This window comes from Dermacentor variabilis, chromosome 3 (genome assembly GCF_050947875.1).
Source record: "Dermacentor variabilis isolate Ectoservices chromosome 3, ASM5094787v1, whole genome shotgun sequence".
Classification (NCBI taxonomy): Eukaryota; Metazoa; Arthropoda; class Arachnida; order Ixodida; family Ixodidae; genus Dermacentor; species Dermacentor variabilis.
Window position 1 is genome coordinate 165,887,396 of NC_134570.1, and position 21,834 is coordinate 165,909,229.

General features: G+C 50.4%; 1 protein-coding gene across 1 annotated transcript in view; it reads left to right on the plus strand.

Moving 5' to 3' along the window:
- The first annotated feature begins 309 nt into the window (after nt 1-309).
- DZIP1 (DAZ interacting zinc finger protein 1) overlaps nt 310-21,834 on the plus strand; it is a 62,175-nt gene continuing 40,650 nt past the window's right edge. Inside the window, exons 1-7 of the mRNA XM_075683882.1 lie at nt 310-1,653; nt 2,481-3,591; nt 7,087-7,199; nt 7,902-8,028; nt 9,247-9,344; nt 10,964-11,035; nt 20,979-21,188. Of these exons, the coding sequence (XP_075539997.1) occupies nt 310-1,653; nt 2,481-3,591; nt 7,087-7,199; nt 7,902-8,028; nt 9,247-9,344; nt 10,964-11,035; nt 20,979-21,188 (3,075 nt within the window). The remainder of the gene's footprint in view (nt 1,654-2,480; nt 3,592-7,086; nt 7,200-7,901; nt 8,029-9,246; nt 9,345-10,963; nt 11,036-20,978; nt 21,189-21,834) is intronic.

A 21,834-nucleotide genomic window follows, 5' to 3' on the forward strand; every position in this document is an offset into this window, starting at 1 on the left:
AAGATGGGCTGGGTGGGAATCGAACCAGGGTGAGGGGAACGCTGCGTTCGCCGAAGAGTGCGGACGTGCCTCACATGCGCTCCGTGATTTTGGGGTTCTTTGACCCGGTTAATCCCATCGGACTACCGAAATTTTGGTCGGAATCAACGTCGGAAGTGAAGAGGACCACGAGGATACCAATTTCAAGCCGGTGGGTCCATTTTTTCGGATTTTATCGGCATTTGAAGTTCCCACGTGGTCGGCAGGGCGTTACGTACGGGGCTCCGCGGCCTTCCCGGCTTCGGCCCGCGGTGAAGACGCATCGGAGCGATGTCCCGAACGAGCAATCCGAGCTACGACCAACCCGTGACCTTAAGACCGACAAGATTTTCGGCTGAATCCCAGGAAAACATGGAAGAAGACTTCCACGACACCATCGAAGTGGCCCACATGCGGCAAGACCGAGACGGCCTCGCTGCAACAGGGATCCAAGCCCCGGGAAGCAGCACCTCACCGATCCAACGCTCACAAGTAAGCGGAATCGACAGAGAAAAAGAAGACGACTGGATAGTCGCCATGTCGAAGAAACAACGGAAACGCCAAGACGGCGGCGGCAAGCAGCAAGTCTTGGCGGGAAACGGCCTAGATTGCGCGCCTTTTTCAGGGGCGACGAAGAACGCAGCTGGCGCGCCAGCCGCGGCGGAGAAGAAGGAGAGGGAGGGAGCGCCGAGGCGACGCCTGCCTCCACTCCCCAGAGACGACTTTAAAATCGTCCTCCGGCCGAGAGGACTCGCAGTCAGAGACTTGCACCAACACCACGTGGCGCGGGCGGTAGTCGCGGCTACCGAGCGGGGATGTAAGGAAGAAGACCTGATCATCCGGCTGCGCAATGGATCGAACATCATAATTGTGAGCACCAGCAACGAAGAAGCGGCCAAGAAGATTATGCGCATCAAGCAGCTGAGCTTCGGAGGCAAGAACTACGCCGTAAACGCACACGTGGCGGCGCCGGACGGCACGCTACGCGGGGTGATCCACGGAGTGGATCCGGAGACTTCGCCCGAGGAACTCAAGGCAAGCCTCAGAGTTCGCACGCAAGGCGTGAAGATCCTAACAGCCAGAATGCTCGGGAGATCCAGCACGGCCATCATCACCTTCGACGGCCCCACCCTCCCGAAGCAAGTTCTCTACCACAGCGGAGAATTTTGGTGCTACCCGTACCGGCCCACGAGGCAGGTATGCTACACCTGCGGCCAACAGGGGCACCGAATGGACGTCTGCCCGAATCCGGAGACTAGGGCCTGCAGACAGTGCGGCCTCCAGAACCCGGCGGCAGACCACCCATGCACACCCAAATGCCTGCTGTGTGGCGGCGACCACGTGGCGGGCACGAGAGACTGCAAACAGCGACTCAAGTCGGCGAGCGAGCTGCGGTGGGGCCCCCTGCAGCAGCAACGCCGTAGCCGGGGCCGCAGCCGGGGAAGAACACCAAGATGGTTCCGTGACGAGAGTCAGGAGTCGGGCCGGAGCAGCCGCGGGGGCAGCCGGAACCGGAGCCAGAGCCGGGGATCCGAGAGGGACGAGTCCTTCCCACCCCTGGGCGGCAACGGCAAGCAACAGCAGAAGCAGACGCAAGGGCAGAGACAGCAAAAGAGGAAGAGCGGCGGCGTTAAGGTGAGCTGGGGAGACGGCCCTCCCAAATCACTCTTTGCTCCGCACTCGAACACAAACAACACACAAACCGCACGCGAGAAACAGCTAGCGGAGGAAAATACGACACTTAAACGTGAACTTGAGCAGCTTAGAAAGCAGCTAAGCGAAGTTATCAGAGAACTACGTGAATCGAGGACAGGCTATGCCCCGCCTAGGACTCTGACCCCACCGCCTAGGGCGATGGAGACGGGGCAACAACACCACGAGGGAGGGACCTCCAACGATGCCCTTAAAACCTTCATGATGAACATGCAGAGGCAGATGCAAGAGCAGATGCAGCAGTTAAAAAGCGAAATGCAGCAGGGACAACAAAAGTTCGCCCTGTTAGAACAGAATGTCAGGACGCACATCAAGAGCCAAAACACACAGAGAATAACCAATGATGCTAGAGACAGATTACTTAACGAACGCAGGTTCGGCACAGAAACCCCCAACGCAAATAATGGTAACCCATCATGGCAGAACGCCTCCAACAATTAGAGATGTGGCAGTGGAACTGCAGGGGGTACAGGCAAAAACAAGGCCTCCTGCAGCAATTCATCTATGCCAGAGGAACCCCACCAGACGTAATTATGCTACAGGAAACAAACTGCACCCCTACGCTTAGGGGCTACACGTGTCAGGAAAATGGCCGTACGGCAACTCTCATTAGCAAGCAAGTAGTAGCCATAGCACATAACGAAATAAAGGACACCCGGATCGAACACGTGATCACGGAGATAATCCCCAAAAAGAAAGCACGATCTAAAAGCACTTATATTATAAACCTATACAGCCCGCCCAGACAGAAAGATGGGGACTTTATTAGGCTCTTTACGGAGGCGAAAAAGTTCGCGGGGAACAACACCCTAGTGATAGCAGGTGATTTCAACGCCAAGAGCCCGAGGTGGGGCTACAATAAAGACGACAAGAAGGGACGTGGCATTTGCGCTGCAGCAGAACAGGCAGAGTGCGAATTGCTAACCGACGAACACCACCCAACTAGACAGGGGAACAGCGTCAGTTCAGACACGTGCCCTGACTTAACCTTCGTAAGGGGCGCCAGACAAGCAGAATGGGAGAACCTGCTCGAGAACCTTGGAAGCGACCACCACATAATAAGGATCAGCACAACCGCAAACAATATCAAGCGGAAAATAGGCAAGGTCCGCCTAACGGACTGGGACGCCTTCAGAGCACACTGCAAGCAGATCAAGGGCGACATTGTATCTGCGGAGGAGTGGAGCCAGCAACTCAGACAGATCCAAGAACTCTATACTAAAGAGGTGGATAGAACCGAACAAACTCCGGAGGTGGACAAGCGGCTCCTCAAGCTATGGGAGGTGAGACGCGGCCTCACCAAGCATTGGAAAAGACAGAAGTTCAATAGGAAGCTAAAGATTAAAATAGCCGAAATAACTAAACAAGCGGAGGAGTATGCAACGCAGCTGGCTAGGCAAGGATGGCAGCAATTCAGCAACGCGCTGAACGGCACCCTCAGCACGGCCAGGACGTGGCAGATCCTCAAGTCCCTCATGGACCCGAGCAAGAACAAATCAGAAAGCGGCAAATCGATTCAGAGGCTGGTGCACCAGTACACGGGCACGGACGAACAGCTACTCGAGGAAGTCCGGGTCAAATGCTACGGCAAAGACCAGGTCGAAAGCTACCAAGAAGAGTACCAGGGCGAAGAGAATCCCACCATGGATCGGCCCATAACGAGAGAGGAAGTCGTCGAGGCGATCAGGTCGGCAACAAAAAACACAGCAGCGGGGGCGGACAGAATCAAGAACTCGCTCATAAGAAACCTCAGCGATGGCGCCATAGATCAGCTCACAGCCTACTTCAACAAGCTCTGGCACGAAGGAAAAGTGCCGGCCGAGTGGAAACACGCGGTAGTGGTAATGATCCCGAAGCCAGGCAAGAAACTCCAGGTCGAGAACCTCAGGCCGATCTCCCTCACGTCGTGCCTGGGCAAGATGTACGAGAAAGTAATCACAAAAAGGATCCAGTCGCACCTAGAGAGGACCCAACTGTACCCAGACAGCATGTACGGGTTCAGAGCCCACCTGTCTACGCAGGACGTACTACTCCAACTCAAGGAGGAGGTACTCGAGAAAATGCCGAGAAGTGGCGAAAACGTTGTCATGGCCCTCGACATAAAGGGGGCCTTCGACAACGTGAGCCACGCCGCCATCATGGAAGGCATCAACAACACCAACTGCGGGGGAAGAACCCACAACTACATCAGGGCCTTCCTGAGCGACAGAACAGCGACCGTGGGACTAGGCGAGCTGAGAAGCGACGTCTTCACCACGCCTTGCAAAGGAACACCCCAAGGCTCCGTGATATCGCCCGTCCTGTTCAATATGGCGATGATCGGGCTAGCAAGACGCCTCAAGGAAATCCCGGGCATCCAACATGCGATGTATGCCGACGACATCACGGTGTGGGTCACCCAAGGATCGTTAGGGGAGAAGCAGGACAGACTACAAGAAGCTGCGACCTGCGTAGAGACCTACGTCAGGGAGAGAGGCCTCAGATGTTCGACGGAGAAGTCGGAAATCATCAGGATCGGAAGAAATCCTACCAAAGCCTCGCTGGAAGTAGTTCTAGAGGGGCAATTGATCCCAGAGCAGAACATGGTACGAATCCTAGGCATGTGGCTGCAGAGCAGCCGAAAATGCAGCCATACCATCAGCCTGCTGAGAAGAGCCGCGGAGCAGGTTGGCAGAATGATCAGTAGAGTCTCTCAGAGAAGGTACGGGATGAAAGAAGAAGATACCCTCAAACTCGTCAACAGCCTAATCGTTAGCAGAGTTATGTACTCCTTGCCCTACCACGCAACAACAAAGGCGGAGCGAGAGCAAGCCGACTGTATTCTCAGGAAGGCATACAAGATTGCTCTACACCTACCCAGAAACGCATCAAACGAGAAGCTACTCCAACTCGGAATCAGCAATACCTTCGATGAGCTTGCCGAGGCTCGATTGGGGGCACAACTCATCAGACTCAGAGGCTCCTCTACGGGAAGGGCGCTCCTGAGAAGGTTGGGTCGGAACACGTGCGGACTGGTAGACAGATACGCGGACGTACCGGACGACCTTAGAAAGACCTTTAATGTAGGACCCCTGCCTAAAAACATGGATCCTAACCTACACGAGGACAGACGAACAGCAAGGGCCGAGCAGCTAGAAAGGAGGCTAGGCCGGTCAGAGAACACAGTCTATACGGACGCCTCCATGTACGTACATGCAGGGAAGCGCTTAGCCGCTACGGTGGTAGCTAATAGCACAGGAGACATGGCCACATGCGCCTCAGTGGAGGTCGTGGGCATAACGGAGGCCGAGGAAATTGCCGTCGCGCTGGCGGTAGCAGAAGGCTATAGGAAAGGCCGATCCCTAAACATCTTAACAGACTCGAAAGACACGTGTAAAAACTATACGAAGGGCAGAATTAGCGGCATGGCCCTCAGGATAATCAGTGGGGCAGCAGCCTCTGCTGAGCAGACACCCATACAACACATAATCTGGGTCCCAGGCCACGCAGGCGTAGCGGGGAACGAAAGAGCAGACAGCCTAGCTCGAGGGCTTACATACCGAGCAGGCATGTCAGATGTTCTGGAGCTTCAGCTACTGGCATGCGAGGGGGGATACACAGAGACATTACAACTATACAGGGGGACTAGATTCAAGTACCCACCACCACACAAAGCCCTCACGAGGGAGGAAGCAGTCGGCTGGCGTAGGCTACAAACGAACTCCTTCCCCAACTTGTACATCTATAACAAGATGTCACCAACACAATACAGAGCAAACTGCCCCTGGTGCGGCGACACACCCACACTATACCACATCACATGGGAGTGCGAACGAAATAAAGCATTCCACCAACACGAATTCCCGAGTGCGGAGCAATGGGAGAGCCGGCTCACCAGCAGCGAGCTCGCGGCCCAAAGGGCCTTAGTGCGGCACGCTGCTGATGCAGCGCGACTCAGTGGAGCCCTGGACTAGGGGCCCAACCTTGCTGAAGAGAAGCCTCAAGTCGCCGGCGCCAAGAAAGACGACGGAGGCTTCGAATCCGCGAATCTCTTAAACGATCTCATTAAAAGTTTTCTACTACTACTACTACGAACCAGGGTCTCCGGAGTGTGAGACGGAGACGCTACCACTGAGCCACGAGTACGATGCTTCAAAGCGGTACAAAAGCGCCTCTAGTGAATGCCGTGTTGCCTTAGAAACGAGCTGTTTCTAAGGCTCAGGCGTGCGTCGCTTGCTCAGGCGCACATTTCGTTGCCGCGCCGAAAGCTGCGTTGCTCGACGCTCACCGCGTCCAATGCGGGGTGCGTAGTCGCTGCGCCGTAGCCCATTGTCTTACACCCCTTGGCGGGTCGACGGGAACGCTGTCACGTTCCACTATTGAAGGCGAAGCAGAGTAACGCATGAGTTGTTTCTTCGTCTAGCCGAACCAAATATAGCCAAGCAACAGCAGTTCACCAGGCTAAACAGTGGTTCAACAACTAAAATAAAGGCTAGTATGCTTCGCATCCTGGGCTTAACCTTAGCTAAGCCACAGCCATTTTTTTTCCTCTCTCTCTCTCCAACTTGAATGGAAATTCTCTATGAGGCGTGAGTTCAGGCTTTCGGGTGTCGTTAAATACAGTCAAATGGGTCGCCTTCCTTTTTTTTTATCCTGATCGTGTCTTACAGACAGAAATATTGTTGTGAGAGCGTAGGGATTTGAATGACGCAGAATGTTGTGATCAGTGCTCGTGAAAAATGGGCTTTGTTTTTGAGGTGGAGTGAGAGAGAGAGAGAGCAAAGGCAGGGAGGTTAACCAGAAGCGAATTTCCGGTTTGCTGCCCTGCACTGGGGTGCGGGATATAGGGGCTATAAAGACTACAAAAAGCGAGATGAAAAAAGGAAAGAAAGGGAACAGGAAAAAAAAAAGAATTTGAGCAGGAGAAAAACGAATAGGGATGTACGGCTTTAGTACGTCCTTCTTCGTGACGATTTCCTTCTTTATTTAATTGCCCTGGATGTCCGTGGCGCATACCCACAGCGAGGGATTGCCGCTAACGAATCGGGTGGTTTATAGGAACGGACAAAGGCGACGGGAAATAGCAATTAGGCAGTTATTGTATCTTACAGATTAAACTTATATGGTAAGAAAAAAAATAATAGAAGTGATAGCTTCGTATTCTTTTTTTAGCTTTATGTAATGTCGTTGTTGACATTGTTCTAACTGTAGGCCACGCTTGTTGCCCACACTCGCCACCCCCACACCCGCTACCCTAACCCTATTTCTTTCTTTCTAATGTCTTTCTTTTTTTTTCTACTGTACATGCAACATGTCTTCGTTTTGTGCCTTCGATGTTCAGCGACAGACTAATCGATGTCCCGTGGCGGCGCTCAGGTGCAAGCCTTTTTTGTTCGGAGCGAGCGACGCGTCACCATGGCAACGGCTCCCATGGCCCCAATCGCGAGCCTGGCGATTCCATCCGCGCTGCGCTGGCCTCGCCGGCCACGGTAAGTGGCCATTCTGCGTCGTTTGTTACGCGAAACGACCGTGTGCGTGTCGCAGTTTCTCGCTCCTCCAGTACTTGAACTCGGAACGGTCTCGTTCATCGCGCCCGTGCTACATCCCGCAAGGCCGTATTAAAGGCGTCCTTTGCGAATATGCACGGTCGATGGCCCGAGGCGGCGTCACCAAGCTCCTCATGCTCCGTTTTCGCGCGCTGGAAAACATGAGTACGACTTTGACGTCGTACAAGTATGTACATAGTCCATAGTACAAGAGTACATAGTAGCACTTGGAACGGCCTGCGCAGGCATCGTCCACCACCGTGAGACGCGACCATGACTCGCGTGGCGCTGTCACGGTGCTACCTGGACCGAGACAGCGACGAAATTCAAAAACGCTCATGTCTTCAGTAAGGACATTTAGCCCAGGAACACTGCAGATTCCCTGCCGACACCGCAAGGGGGGGAGGGGGGGAGCTCCGAGCGGTGGGGAAGTCGCAATCACCTTCAAGCAGTAATATCCAAACACGGTGACACTCTCTTTTTTTAGGCTAATATAGAATGAATGCTCTGACAACCGTGAATAGCTGGCGCTGTCCTCCAAAAAGAGCAACGGATGACCATCGCTCGTCGTCTTACCAGCGCTGTCTAGGTTAGTGCGCATCCTCTCATTGTTGACGCTCAGTTTCGCTTGCACGACGATTGCAGGACACCAGCATGCAACAGGGTCCGGAGCCGGCCTCCTCCGACGCTGGGGAGTCCGCGCAGCCGGTGGTGTCACTGCACGGATTCCAGTTCCACAGCCGCTGCCAGAAGATCGACTGGCGCAGGATCGGTGCGTGTTGCCTCTGCGTGGTCTTTTTCTTTTTTCTTGCCCGCTCGTGGGAAGGTGTACTGCCATGTGTGTATTGTATAAAGGATTGAGCAGTAACCGCACGCTCCTCCGCTACTTTAGTCGTCCTCAATAGAGAGCAGTCGACAAGTAAATCGCGATATGAAGCCACGACGCAGGGCAAGTATTCAAACCACACTTCAGTCGAACTAGTTCAAGACACGTGTTCATTTGCAGTATGGTTTCGTGCTTCAATGTTACATCATGGACACTTGAAGGGTTGCCACATGTGACGGGTTACCACAAGTCACTGACGTGCTCGCCAGTCAGCCAAGTCTAGTTACACGCGGGTCGCACCGCGGGTGGGCGGCTGAAATCGGTGCGCGGCAGTACATCCGGCGCCACTAAACCGACGCTTCTATTACGACTCTGTAATCTTCCTTGCCGTTAACACTGTATAGGAGGAATCACCGGTGACGGAGACAACACGAGAGAGATCGGTACGCTGACGTGAGCACCTCGCACACGAGCATAAACATGGACCTTAGGTTCCTTCAGGAGCGACCGCGAGAAGTCTTCTGATCCAGGCTAGTATATACACTGTAGGGGCGAGTTGGTTGAACAACATGGCAAGGACAGCACTACAGAATGAACGAGACTATCAACTCATGCTTACTGTTAGATTCTGCAGAATACATACGCCGTATATTCAGCGAGTCAAAGAATGACTACATAAACCGCACTTTCGGCCGGCTCATCGAGCCCTTACAGCGTGACGCCTGTCTATACGCAAAAAAAAAAAAAAAAAAATCAGCTGCCTTTGAGACAGTGAAACAGATATCACTGACACACGTATCCAGCAATTTGTCTTCCCTCTATTATCTTTTGCGTTGGCCTGGGGCGACTTCTGCGCATCACGTTCGGTTCATGAAACGTTGAAGTAAATCCGCACCTCCTGCAATGCAGTGTAACATGCTCCGAGAGAGCTTTCATGGCGTTATAGTTGTTTAGTCTCTCACTGAGGCACCGGCCGGTTTTGCCTACGTAGTTCTTCTAAGATCAAAAGGGAATCGTGTTCGATGCGCCAAAAGTGTCCTTTCTGAAGTAATTTTTTTTCCCTCTCTGGATCGCTTTAACCTGCAGTGAATAGCGAACCCTTTAGGCTAGACTCGCTATGAGGTCGCAGTGAGAGACTTGCTAAACTTTTCGCACCACGCGCAGCCGCTGTGGACGTGGACCAGGTGGCTCGCGAGGTGGACGTGAACGCGCTGCAAAAGAATGTCACCCACCTCACTTTCTGCGACATCGACCACGAACTGGTATGCAACCATTGCTCAATTTAAGTCGGGCTGGGCAACGATTAGCAGCATTGCGCCTGTATCCAGGGCGTTCTGAGGCTTGCTGCTTTTTTTTTTTCGCGAGTTGTGAAGTCCAGGAATTTTATCTAAAGCAAGAATGAAATGTCATATTGGTCATGTCAGTGCTGCTGTAAATGAAAACTTAGACACGTTAAACTCTAGAGAGAACACACCACCACCACCACCATCATTATCATTTATTTATGTACGCTGGAGGACGAAGGTCTCTCCCAGCGATCTCAGGTTACCCCTCTCTTGCATTAGCTGATTCGAACTTGCACCTGTAAACTTCCTAATTTCATCACCCCACCTTGACTGCACGTCCATCCCTCGGCAACCATTTTGTAGCTCTAAAAGCCTAACTACACATACGCTTGCCGGCGCACGAAAGCTCGCGTCCACGCAGATGTTTCAGGTCAGACCGTACGCCTCGAAGCGCGGCGCGAGCCCAGATATCTTCTCCAGACAAGTATCGGTGCTCTGGCTGCCTCACGAAAATACGAAACGATGTCTACCAAGGCGAAAATGGTGAGGCAAGTGGGCGCGCGCTGGCGCGCGTTGTGTATGTTCGAACCGCCGTTACTCACGAGACGCGGCAGACGCAAGGCGCGTCAGCGCGAGCTTTCGCGCACCAGCACGCGCACTTGTAGTTTGACCGTGACGGTCCACCGGTTATCTCCCCTACACATCACATGACCGGCGCAGCTTCATTCTTTTTCTGCTAATGTCAACTAGAATGTAAGATATCCCTGTTTGCTCTCTAATCCACTCCGTTCTCTTCCCGTCTTTTAACGTTACGGCTATCATTGTTCGTTCCATCGCTCTTTGCACGGTTCTCGAGCTTCTCGAACTTCTTCTTGAACTTCTTTGTTAACCTCGAAGTCTCTGCCCCATATGTTAGCACCGGTGGAATGAAATGAGTGTACACTTTGTTTTTCAACGGGAATGGTAAGCTCCCAAATAGTTAACTATATAACTTACTAAATAACTCACTAACCAGCTTACCATTATGTCTGTTCCTGAGAACCGAGTTTCGGTTTTGGCATTCAGGAAGTGGACATGCGTCACGACGCCGTTACACACGAACAAGCTACCTGTTGCGATCCCGACGACTGCCCCACGCCAGCGCAGTGAAACCACGCACGCGGCACTCCTATTTGTGTTTGTATGGGTGACGGCACCATGTCTACATCTTTATTGCTACACGGAACTAATTTCGCTCTGTAATGACGTCACGATAACGTAACTGACGCAGGCCCTACATTCTGAGGCCGACTTTACTTTCAAATTATATCTTTTAGGCGTTTTCTAACCTTCATATTTGCCAAGAGACATTATTTTAGGTGAGCATATATAGCAGAGTTTCTTCTACTTCGCCAATATTTGTCAGTGTTTGTGCGTGCGGGTTTACAGAGAGCGGGTGCACTCTCAAACACTTGCCTCATCGCGAAGCACCTTTCATTGCGAATACGCCCTCGTGTGTTTTGTTTTCACTAAGTCAGAGTTGAGTTCAGTGATGTTCTCTGACCAGTTTAGGCGATATTCTACCGCACAGACGTCACTCGGGCATGTTTCCGCAGGAAGGAACGTCAGTGGACACCAACTTCGTCAAGTTATTCAAGCTGGCACAACTCTGCATTGAATATCTCATGGTAGGTAACGTGTTTGCGGCTGGCTTTTGTTTTCTAGAACAGAAACAAAACATGTTTTGTTCGCAGAAGCCTATTTTTGTCAGCAGTCTAATGCACTAATGATGGCACACGCCTAACGCTGCCTCATTTTCTGTACTCTTGCATGGCGCTTAAGAGCTGGGGTATACGCGTAACATAAAACTGTTGTTGGATTTAAGAAATAAAATTGGAGACGGCATCAGGTTCAATACGCTAATGCCGAATATTCCATCGAAGGCACCTTTTACACGCCTCTGCATTTACGCAAAGCTTGTCAATTCTTGCCATCGGGAGTTCGAAGACTCGTACCGGACCGAACTCCCAGGCGCTCGTTGACTTATGGCGTTTTTCGCTGGTCCATCTGGAGCGTCCGCCGAAATCCTCGAGCGAGCGCTCGGGTTTCACAAATCCGAATCGGCCAGCGGAGCGCAAAAACGCTCCGCGGGGGATCACATAGGAAGTCTGCGTACACGTCGCACAAAACGGTTCCGGAAACCATGCCCGGCTTCCGCTCTGTACGTTTCCACGGCAACCAAACTCGCCGTCCCCCATGCGTAATTTGACCGCGGCAGTCGCAGAGTCCGTCATTTCCGTGTCGCGCCCGCAAGGATTGTGCATGGACAAGGTGCACAGAATGCTTCGTACAGCACCTGCGTCACCTCGTAATCGCTGTCCGTCCGAGCTCTCATCGCTAAACGCGAGCTCTGCAGCAGCACCGAACGCAGCCATTTTGCGAAGCAACACAATGTTGTGCGTACCAATCGGGTACCGATTTCGCTTGAAGACGGAAGTGACGCGGGCTATTTCCGCCCGAATCCGCGCCTCGGCGGCAAAGCAAGGGAGAGCGATCCGGCGCGGAGCGAGTTGATCCGAAACGACCAGTGGAACGCGCAAACCCGCTCCAGATCGACCAGTGAAATTCGGATTCCTTGCCGCGGAGCAAGAAACCCTGCTCCGAATCGACCAGTGAAAAACGCCATAACAGGTACAAACCGAGTGACCTTGCTGCGGCGAGCATTGATGTAACATTGAATACCTTTATTACTTGTTGCCACATAGAGAGTTATTGAAAAGTGTAAAAGTGCGTATAACTGAGTTCAATGATAAAATGGAGTTCCGGCAGTAATGCGATTTAACACGAGTTTTTTCTATAATTGCTCATGGTTTATCTGCAGTTAACGGTTGTCGGCGCAGGCAAATAGCTTTTTGTGCAAAGGCAGGAGCATGCATCGATTGCTCTGTAGCACCCGACCTTAGTGACATTCTTCTCAGCCGCGTCAACAGGAGAATTCCCGAGCACTTGGCAGGGACAGCGTAACGCATCTTTCTCTACGTTGACAATTATCTACTTTTCGTGCGTTAAGCTAATTACAACCAAAGGGTCTTCCGAGAGAAAGCATTTGACACTGGACAACGTGCTGCAGTTTTTTGGACAATAGGTTGCGGTTTCAGCAGGGCCCCGTGTGTTGGCGTTACAACCCGGGCGCCAAGCAAGCAAAACACCGAACAGGAAGCAATTTTTATACAGTGCGTACCACCTAGGCCCTCTCTGCGCATTGCTCTGCCCAGAGATGAACATGAACTTCAGCATAGCCCACAAATGAATATGTTACAATAAATCAATGTGTGCGTAACACATTAAATAAAAGAAACTGTCATTATCAACCCCGCAGGGGCGTCTGCGTCAGCAGGCGTTTGGTGTGTTGCGACACCACGTACCCGAGCACACGAGGGTTGGACCCTCCCGCGTGTAGCCGTGCGCGGCTTAGCCGTGTCCGGGGAAAGGGGGATCCTGGGGGTTGAGCCGATGCCGGGTGTTCGGACCTTTAAGGCCCCCCGGCGGAGGCAACACGCCTCTTTGGCCTCTGCTTCACGTAGACGGCACCCCCGGACTGACCCACCCGGAGGAAATCGGTAGTCGCCTTTTCCTGTCTCTCTCTTCTCAAACCTTCGTCTTTATCTCTCACTTTACATCTTTCCTGTCTTCTTCTCTCTTCCATTTACTTCCTTTCTCCACGGCGGCAAGGGTTAACCTTGTGTGGATATCCTACCTTGGGTACACCATATTGGGTTATAGTGATGGCGTACGGCTGGCGTCGTGCAGGCTTGTACACAAGCTGTGCCGCGTCCCCTCGTTGGGCTCCGTGGTGGGCGGTCGGCGCTGTTGCCGAACATACACATTTTCCTATGGCAGCGCAAGCCCCTGTTGTTTATGATCGGCGTCTGAAGAGATGCCGCACCGAAGTACCATTTCAATTTTCCTTCCAAAGCAACGCCCCAACATTTCCAAAGTACTATGTAGTGCATAGTGAAAGCAACATTCCGGTAAGGAAACTCTCTCCTTTCCTGGTAGCGAAGTGTCTGAAAGACAAAATCGGACCAACATACAAAGCATCCAAAATGTCTAGCGGGGACCTCCTCCTAGAACTGAATAACAAAGATCAAGCAGATAAGCTCTCTGAACTTACCAGTATTGGCGAAGCGACAGTGACTGTTTCAGCCCACAGAACACTTAATACAAGCAGGGGAGTAATATCTGAAGAAGACTTCATTGGTTTAAGCGACGAGGAACTGCTGGAAGGTTTCCAGGAACAAAATGTCACCAAAGTACAAAGAATAGTAATCCGACGAAACGATCAAGAAATCCCCACCAAACATGTTATACTCACCTTCGGAACAAGCGTAATGCCCACTTCACTCGATGCAGGATATGTCAAAGTCAATGTGAGACCGTATATCCCGAATCCCAGACGGTGTTTTAAGTGTCAAAGATTTGGACATGCTTCACATGCATGCCGAGGACAAACAACTTGTGCTAAATGCAGCTCCAACGATCACCAATCAGAGAATTGCACTTCTTCGCCACATTGTGTTAACTGCAAGGGAGATCACCCAGCTTATTCGCGGTCCTGCCCTTGCTGGAAAAAAGAAAAAGAAGTCATTGCACTAACTGTTAAAGAAAAAATCTCGTTCTTCGAAGCCAGAAAAAGACTGTCGTACCTTCCCCGAAGAAGTTATGCCGAAGTGACGCAGGCGGGGGCAGCGTCACAGAGGCCTCCGGAGTCCTCCGAGCCCACGCGCAGTGGTGCCGCAGTGACTCCTCCCGCCCCCGTGGTGGAAGCAGTCAGTACTGCTCCGCCCTCTTCAACGGCCCTGCAGACACCAGTCCCGCAGGGTCCTAAGATCAAGCGAACTCCAAGGCCCGAGACACGTGTCTCGGCGCCAAACTCTCGGTCCTCCAGCGCCTCAGACAGAGCAATGGAGGTCGAAACAAAAACCCCGGTGTCCTCGACACCGAAGGACAAGCGCTCCCTCGAGCGCGGTAAGAGGGACAAAATCCCAATAACAACTCAAAATAAGAAGGCGATAACCTAAGCGTTATCGCTCTGTTTGTATCTGCCTTCTTCAGATCCATGTCACCTAACATCATTCTTATCTCCCATTCACTCGTTAATATCACTTTTTACCTTTCAATTTTATAATGGCTTTTATGATCCATTGGAATTGTAGAGGTCTCTTACATAACTTAGGTGACATAAAAGACCTGTTAATAAACTTCTCTCCTGTGGCCCTGTGCTTGCAGGAAACCAACCTAGGCGAAAAACACAAAAACATTTTGAAAGGTTTCACTGTTGTACGGCGCGACCGTCCTCAGGCGAACCGGCTCTCAGGTGGTGTAGCCATTGTCCTGCCAGGTGGTATAGCAGCCAGAGAAGTTCCCATTAACACTCACATAGAAGCCGTTGCTGTCACCGTTTTAGCTCACAAAACCATCACCATTTGTTCAGTATACATTCCGCCGCATTTACATTTTACCGTAAGAGACCTAGAGTTAATTTTAAACCAGCTACCCGAACCATTTTTATTAGCCGGTGATTTTAATTCACATAACACGTTGTGGGGTAGTCAAACAACTGACACCAGGGGTCAAACGCTTGAAGATTTTATCCTAACAAATAACATATGCCTTTTAAACACCGGTGCGGCAACTTACTACTCCCCAAGCACAGGCGCTATGAGTTGCTTAGATCTGGCACTATGCTCGCCATCTCTCTTTGACGATTTTCAATGGAGTGTTATTGACAACCCCTATGGTAGTGACCATATGCCTGCTATTATTAAAAGAAAATCTCCTTCTCCTACCATACCATTAAGACCACCCCGTTGGAAACTCCACCTAGCAGACTGGCCTCTCTTTACTGAAAAGGCCAGTCTAGATAACATACCAGATGAGCTAACCATAGATGAAATGAATGATAAGATCACCGCCTGTATACTTGCTGCAGCAGCAGAAACAATCCCACAATCCTCTGGCCTATTAAGAAAAAATCTGAAACCCTGGTGGACGAAGGAATGTACACAAACAAAAAAACTACAAAACAAAGCGTGGGGTATCTTCCGGCGATACCCAACACAAGACAATCTACTCTCCTTCAAAAAAGCAAAAGCGAAAGCCAGGTACACACGCAGACAAGCCGAAAGACAGTCCTGGAAAAATTATGTCTCGTCTATAAATAGTTCAATAACATCCAAACGAATGTGGGATCAGGTTCGTAAGTTTAGAGGCGACTACGCTTCTTACACTATCCCCATACTGTCACCTCCAGGCACACAAACAAATATAGAAGAACAAGCAGACATATTAGGGCAACATTTCCATGATATATCAAGCTCGAAAAACTACTCTGCTGCATTCCTGAAACATAAACAATTAGCAGAAAAACTAAAGCTTCCGACCACAGGAAGTTCAGAAAGACTGTATAATGGCCCTCTAACACTTCCAGAAATCAACAGAGTCCTTACTAGTGGCAAAAAAACAGCACCCGGTCCGGACAGGGTACACTATGCAATGCTAGCTCACCTATCCCCTAAAGCAGTTGAGACCCTGCTTCATTTCTTCAACATAATCTGGGAAACGGGGAAAATGCCCAAAGAGTGGAAGAAAGCTATCATAATCCCGTTCTTGAAAGCCGGAAAGTCTCCCACAACAGCAACCAGTTATAGACCCATAGCACTCACAAGTTGTCTTGCAAAGTCCTATGAGGCCATCATCAACATAAGATTGACATACGTCCTTGACACAGAAAACATGCTAGATAACCATCAGTGTGGATACAAGAAAGGTTGCTCCACAACAGATCACCTAGTCCGGCTAGAAGACGAGATACGTGCGGCCTTCCTACACAAACAATATTGTCTAACTGTTTTCTTTGACTTAGAAAAGGCGTACGACACAACATGGAGGTTTGGTATATTAAGGGACTTAGCAGATTTAGGAATCCGAGGTAGAATGCTGAAATGTCTAGCCGATTTCATGTCGGACCGAACATTCCAGGTGCGTTTAGGAACGGTGCTGTCACGTGTATTCATTCAGGAAAATGGTGTGCCACAAGGATGCGTACTAAGCACAACACTCTTTATAGTAAAAATGAACTCTGTTAACAAAGTCATTCCCCCCTCTATCATGCACTCCATATACGTCGATGATCTGCAAATAGCGTGCCGCGCCTCAAACTTACATACATGTGAAAGGCAGCTCCAGATAACAATTAATAAACTAATGGAGTGGGCTGAAAAAAATGGCTTCCGTTTCTCTACTCAAAAAACCGTTACAGTGCTATTCTCGCAAAAACGAGGATTGCACTTAGACCCGCTTCTAAAATTGAATGATGTCGCACTGCCGGCAAAACAAGAATGTAAGTTCTTGGGAGTAATGTTTGATAAAAAACTAAATTTCCTAGCCCACATTAAAACACTAAAAATTAAGGCAAATAAAGCATTGAATATCCTAAAAGTTTTGTCTCATAAGCACTGGGGTTCCGACCGAACCTGTCTTTTACGTATTTACCGTTCTCTTGTGCGTAGCCTTTTAGACTACGGCTCCGTGGTTTACGGCTCAGCCAGGCAGTCCTACATCCAATTACTTGATCCAGTACATAACCATGGATTGCGACTGGCAAGTGGTGCCTACAGAACGTCACCCATTCAAAGTTTATATGTTGAGTGTAATGAACCCTCCTTACAGCAGCGCAGAGCATTACTCACTTTTTCCTACGTACTAAGAATTCAGTCATCACCACAACACATATGCTACAACATCCTTACACAGTGCAACTCACGCTTACACTACACAAATAAACCGAATATGATTAGGCCACTTGTCCTGCGGTATGAGCAGTACTGTCGGGATTATGACATTCCCCACGAAGTCCTCCAGGTTGCCAAGAAACCACAACGGTTGGCCCCATGGTACCATTTCACACAGTTGTGTGACTGGACACTAACACACTTAAAGAAAAGAGACACTCCACACGAACACATCATACAAGAATTCCGTGCTCTTCAGGAGAAGTATCAAAATCACATGGAATTCTACACAGATGGCTCCAAAACAAAAGAACACGTGGGCGTAGGGGCCGTAACAGACAATTGGGAAACAAGTATTCGTCTACCAAAACATGCTTCGGTTTTCACTGCTGAAGTTTATGCTGTATGGGTAGTAGTTAAAAAGATTATCACTGGCAAGCACAAAAACACAGTCATATACACTGATTCCTTAAGTACACTGAAAGCTCTAAATCTGAAATCTGAGTGTGAACCCTTGTTAGGGGATATACTAAACATGGTCGCGCTGAATAAATATGGGAGATCAATCCGCTTCTGCTGGGTACCAAGTCATGTTGGGATACCGGGGAACGAAGCAGCCGATAGATGTGCATCGATGGCAGCGAACAAAGATATAACAAACACAACACTTCCATACAAAGATAGCATCCGTGCGATTAGAAAAGCCTTAACGGCGAAATGGCAACGCGAATGGGACCGTTGTGCTGACAACAAACTACATCTCACGAAACCCATAGTTGGCGAGTGGAAGTCGTGTTATCATCAAGAGCGGTTCATCGAAGTAGTTTTATGCCGGCTACGCATTGGGCACACACACCTCACACACAATTACTTACTTACGAAAGAAGACACACCAACATGCGAGAAATGTCAACAGCCACTAACAGTTATGCACATATTACTCACATGTACGCAGACTGAAACACACAGACGAACACTTTTGCACAAATTATATCAACTACACATACCTTTACACCCTGCTCTGATTTTAGGTGATGATCCGCTAGTCCCATTATGTGACGTCCGTAAATTTCTACATGACACTGGATTTTTAAATAAAATATAGGTTATTAACAAAGCCTTTTCCTTCATAAACAGGATTTTAAAATACCTCGTGTTTGGCGCAGCATAGCCTTAGCTGCTTTTGCGCCATTAAACCCCATTTACCTAACCTAACCTGTCATTATCAAGTGGTCTGCGGCCGCTGAAGCGGCATATACATAACGGTGATGCGCCTGTTATTTATCTATCTGCGGTTCAAGGAGCAATTTGGTCACAAATTCGGCCGGCACGAAGAGGAGGCGCCCTTTCTATTCAACAACAAGCATGCCGTGGTCACCGCAGCGCTCAGGAACAGCCACAGTATATCAGTGCGGGCACGAATAAGACGGCTGACCGCATAAGGGTCGTTTGGACAAGGGCATTAGAAAACTTTTACTGACGTTATGCACAAAGAAGAAACACTGAATCCAGGCAAAGCACAGAGAAAGCGTTGGCCCTTTACTTGCTTTTAGGCTCGCGTACGCACTACACGTGACACCTACGGTTCACGAAAGCTGTTCCTCGTCCAGCGCCTTGACCGTGAGCGGTGCTTACCAACACTACCAGGGCTAAAGAAGATGATTATGGGGTTTTACGGGCCAAAACCACAATCTGATTATGAGGCATGCCGTAGTGGGGCACTCCGGAAATTTCTACCGCCTGGAGTTCTTTAACGTGCACCTAAATCTAAGCACACGGATGTTTTCGCATTTCGCCCCATCGAAATGCGGCCGCCGTGGTCGGGATTCGATCCCGCGACCTCATGCTTAGCAGCCCAACACCATAGCCACTAAGCAACCACAGCGGGTGGCACCAGGGCTGGCTAGCCCTGTACAATTACGCAGGTACCCAACGAAGTGTACGGGATGATGGCCGCCTTGGTAAATTAACTGGTAAACCACAGTGCGCGTAATGTGAAAGGTTTAGGTACTAACTGGGACGGGTTTGCTTTTCGTCGACTTCCATTACCCTTCCATTACTGAGACTCGTACCTTCTTATTTGTACATTTAAATTAAACCGAACAATTAACATCCCCCTTGCTCTCTCTGACTTCGTTGTCTACTTCTTGATGTGGTTGTGACTATAGCAAAGAATCGAGCCCTTCGGATCCCCTTATTCCTTACGCTTGTGCACAAAGTACCTCCACGCCGACCTCTTCCCCCTCTTGGTGTGTGGGCGCTCGCCATGTACCAGGGAAGGCTGAAGGAACCGATTGATCCTTTCATGGACCTGTCACACCTGACGTACCAAATAAACCCGAGCAGGGCCAGGAAACATCCGAGTAAAACGAAGGTGGGGACATGGATATAAAGGACAAGCAGATGGATACTATTAACGAGGTGTATCGCTGGCGCATGCATAGATGTTCGCTTTGAGGAGCACTTACCGCTCCATTCATGACTTGTCACTGCATAAAGTAATCTAACGTGCCGACACTTTAAAGAACCCACCGTGGTGGCGTACTGGCTATGGCGTTGCACTACTAAACCCGAGGGCTCGGGATCGAATCCCGGCCGCGGCGGCCGCATTTCGATGGGGGGGGGGTGAACTGCAAAACGCCCGTGTACCGTGATTGGGTGCCTGGTTAAGGAACCCCAGGTAGTCAAAATTGATCCGCAGTTACTCACTACGGCGTGCCTCACAATTAAATCGTGGTTTTTGCACGTAAAGCCGCGTAATTTAATTAATCGCTGAAAGAAGGGCGTCTTTTAGTGACATGCCTCATTCCGGGCATAACATCGTGCTGCAGTAGATTGCTAGGCATTGCGGAATAGCTGGAAATGAACAGGCTAACGCGGAAGCAAAAAAGACGCACACTGACGGAAACATTATAAAAATTCATTTTACCCGGTATGAAATCAACGCCCTGCTCCAAAACGCCATCAAAACTTCTATGGCGCGACATTGGGACAACCCCGAACTTCAGCAAGAGCGCCTCCATAGACTTGACGCTGGTTTACGATTCCGGCTTCCACTTCGGTTGCGGAGAGGCCAGGAAACACTCATTCATCGATTACTGCTTGGTGTGGCATACACTCCCCAATACCTTTAGAACATTGGACAAACACGGGACCCTGACTGTAGCGTCCGTCACACTCCCGAGACAATAGCTCACGTACTTTGCGTGTGCCCTCAATATGCGGCCGAACGAAGAACACTCAAGTCTACTGTTGACTGCTTGGACTCAGGCCCCTTTTCGGAAGAAAAGCTTTTGGGTGCGTGGAGGAGTGTTGACTGTGCCCAACGTGCCATTAAGTCACTTTTGAACTTCCTATGCGAGACTGGTTTAGACGATCGCCTCTAGAACCTGTGAGACGTGCAATAAGTGCGAAATGTGTTTGCGCGATAACTTTTTGTGTGGACAAGATTACTCTTGCGTGCATTGCGTCTACAGTGCCCATCCGCATATTGAACAATGTGTATATAGTAGCTCAAAGTACCATAACATAATCACCTACCACTTACCTTTCCCTGTATTTCCCACTTCCCCTTTCCCCAGTGAAGAGTAGCAGCCTAGAGACACGCTCTCCAGGCCGACTTCTCCTCCTCTCTCGTCCTTAAAATGTCCTCCTCCTCCTCCTCCTCCTCCTCCTCCTCCTCCTCCTCCTCCTCCTCCTCCTCCTCCTCCTCCTCCTCTTTCTTTTTATCATGTGTGCCCTGGATCGTCACAGATCATTCCGTGGTTGACTCGCTGAAAGTTCATTTCTCGGGGAATTCGTGTACCCATTTTCCTTGGATTTTCCTTGTGGCCAACAGTACTCGCAGGATCTCCTGCTCCAGTCGTTGGCTGACACCGAAGAACAGCTGGCGGAGGCGACGCAGGCGCTGGAAGAGGAGCGCAAGTTCCGCATCTGCGACCAGGAGGCCATACGAGAGCTGCAGCGCGAGAACCGCAAGCGACGCCGCATCATTGAAAACCAGCAGCTGGAGATGCTACGCTCCGACCGTTTGGCACTCACTGGAGCAGTTGCGTAACTTTATGCACGCTGTCACGCTATTTGGGCATGCATGCCCTGTTCCCCAGCTAACGTTAGGCGAGCTGTTCTACAAAACAAAAAAAGATATTTAAGATGGACCGTGCAAGATACAACTATAAAACCTACGGTGCTTAGTCGTCAGAGGTGTGACGACCGCACGCTATAGGTGTTTAGATCGCGTCTTGCGATGTGTTTTTTAAATATTCTTTTTCGCTAAGCAGTTTGGCTAACGTTAGCCGGGGCACACTATACTACAACGCGTACGCCACCAGCCTGTTCTTTCCTAGAGGCAAGCGCGTGAGCCAGTGGCATCAGCTATGTAGGGTGCGTTTCCGGCGTATTTCCGGCGTTGGCACGCTCATTATATGCGACGCAATTACCGCGCTGTTCTCACGACCTTACAGATTTAGCTCAGTGTTTAGTCTGCTCCGCTTAGACGGACGCACAGGTAGAAAGGACACACAATCACTAGCGTGACCTTTCGATCTGCTGACAAGTCAACATCTGAAGCTTGATTCGCCCGACGGGACACTTTGTAAGATGAGTCTACCTACAAGCATAACGTAGGTCAGTGTCGTCGAAGCATGCCGCACGCAAGGACGCCGCCGCCGAGCTGCGAGCTTGTAGCAGTTCCG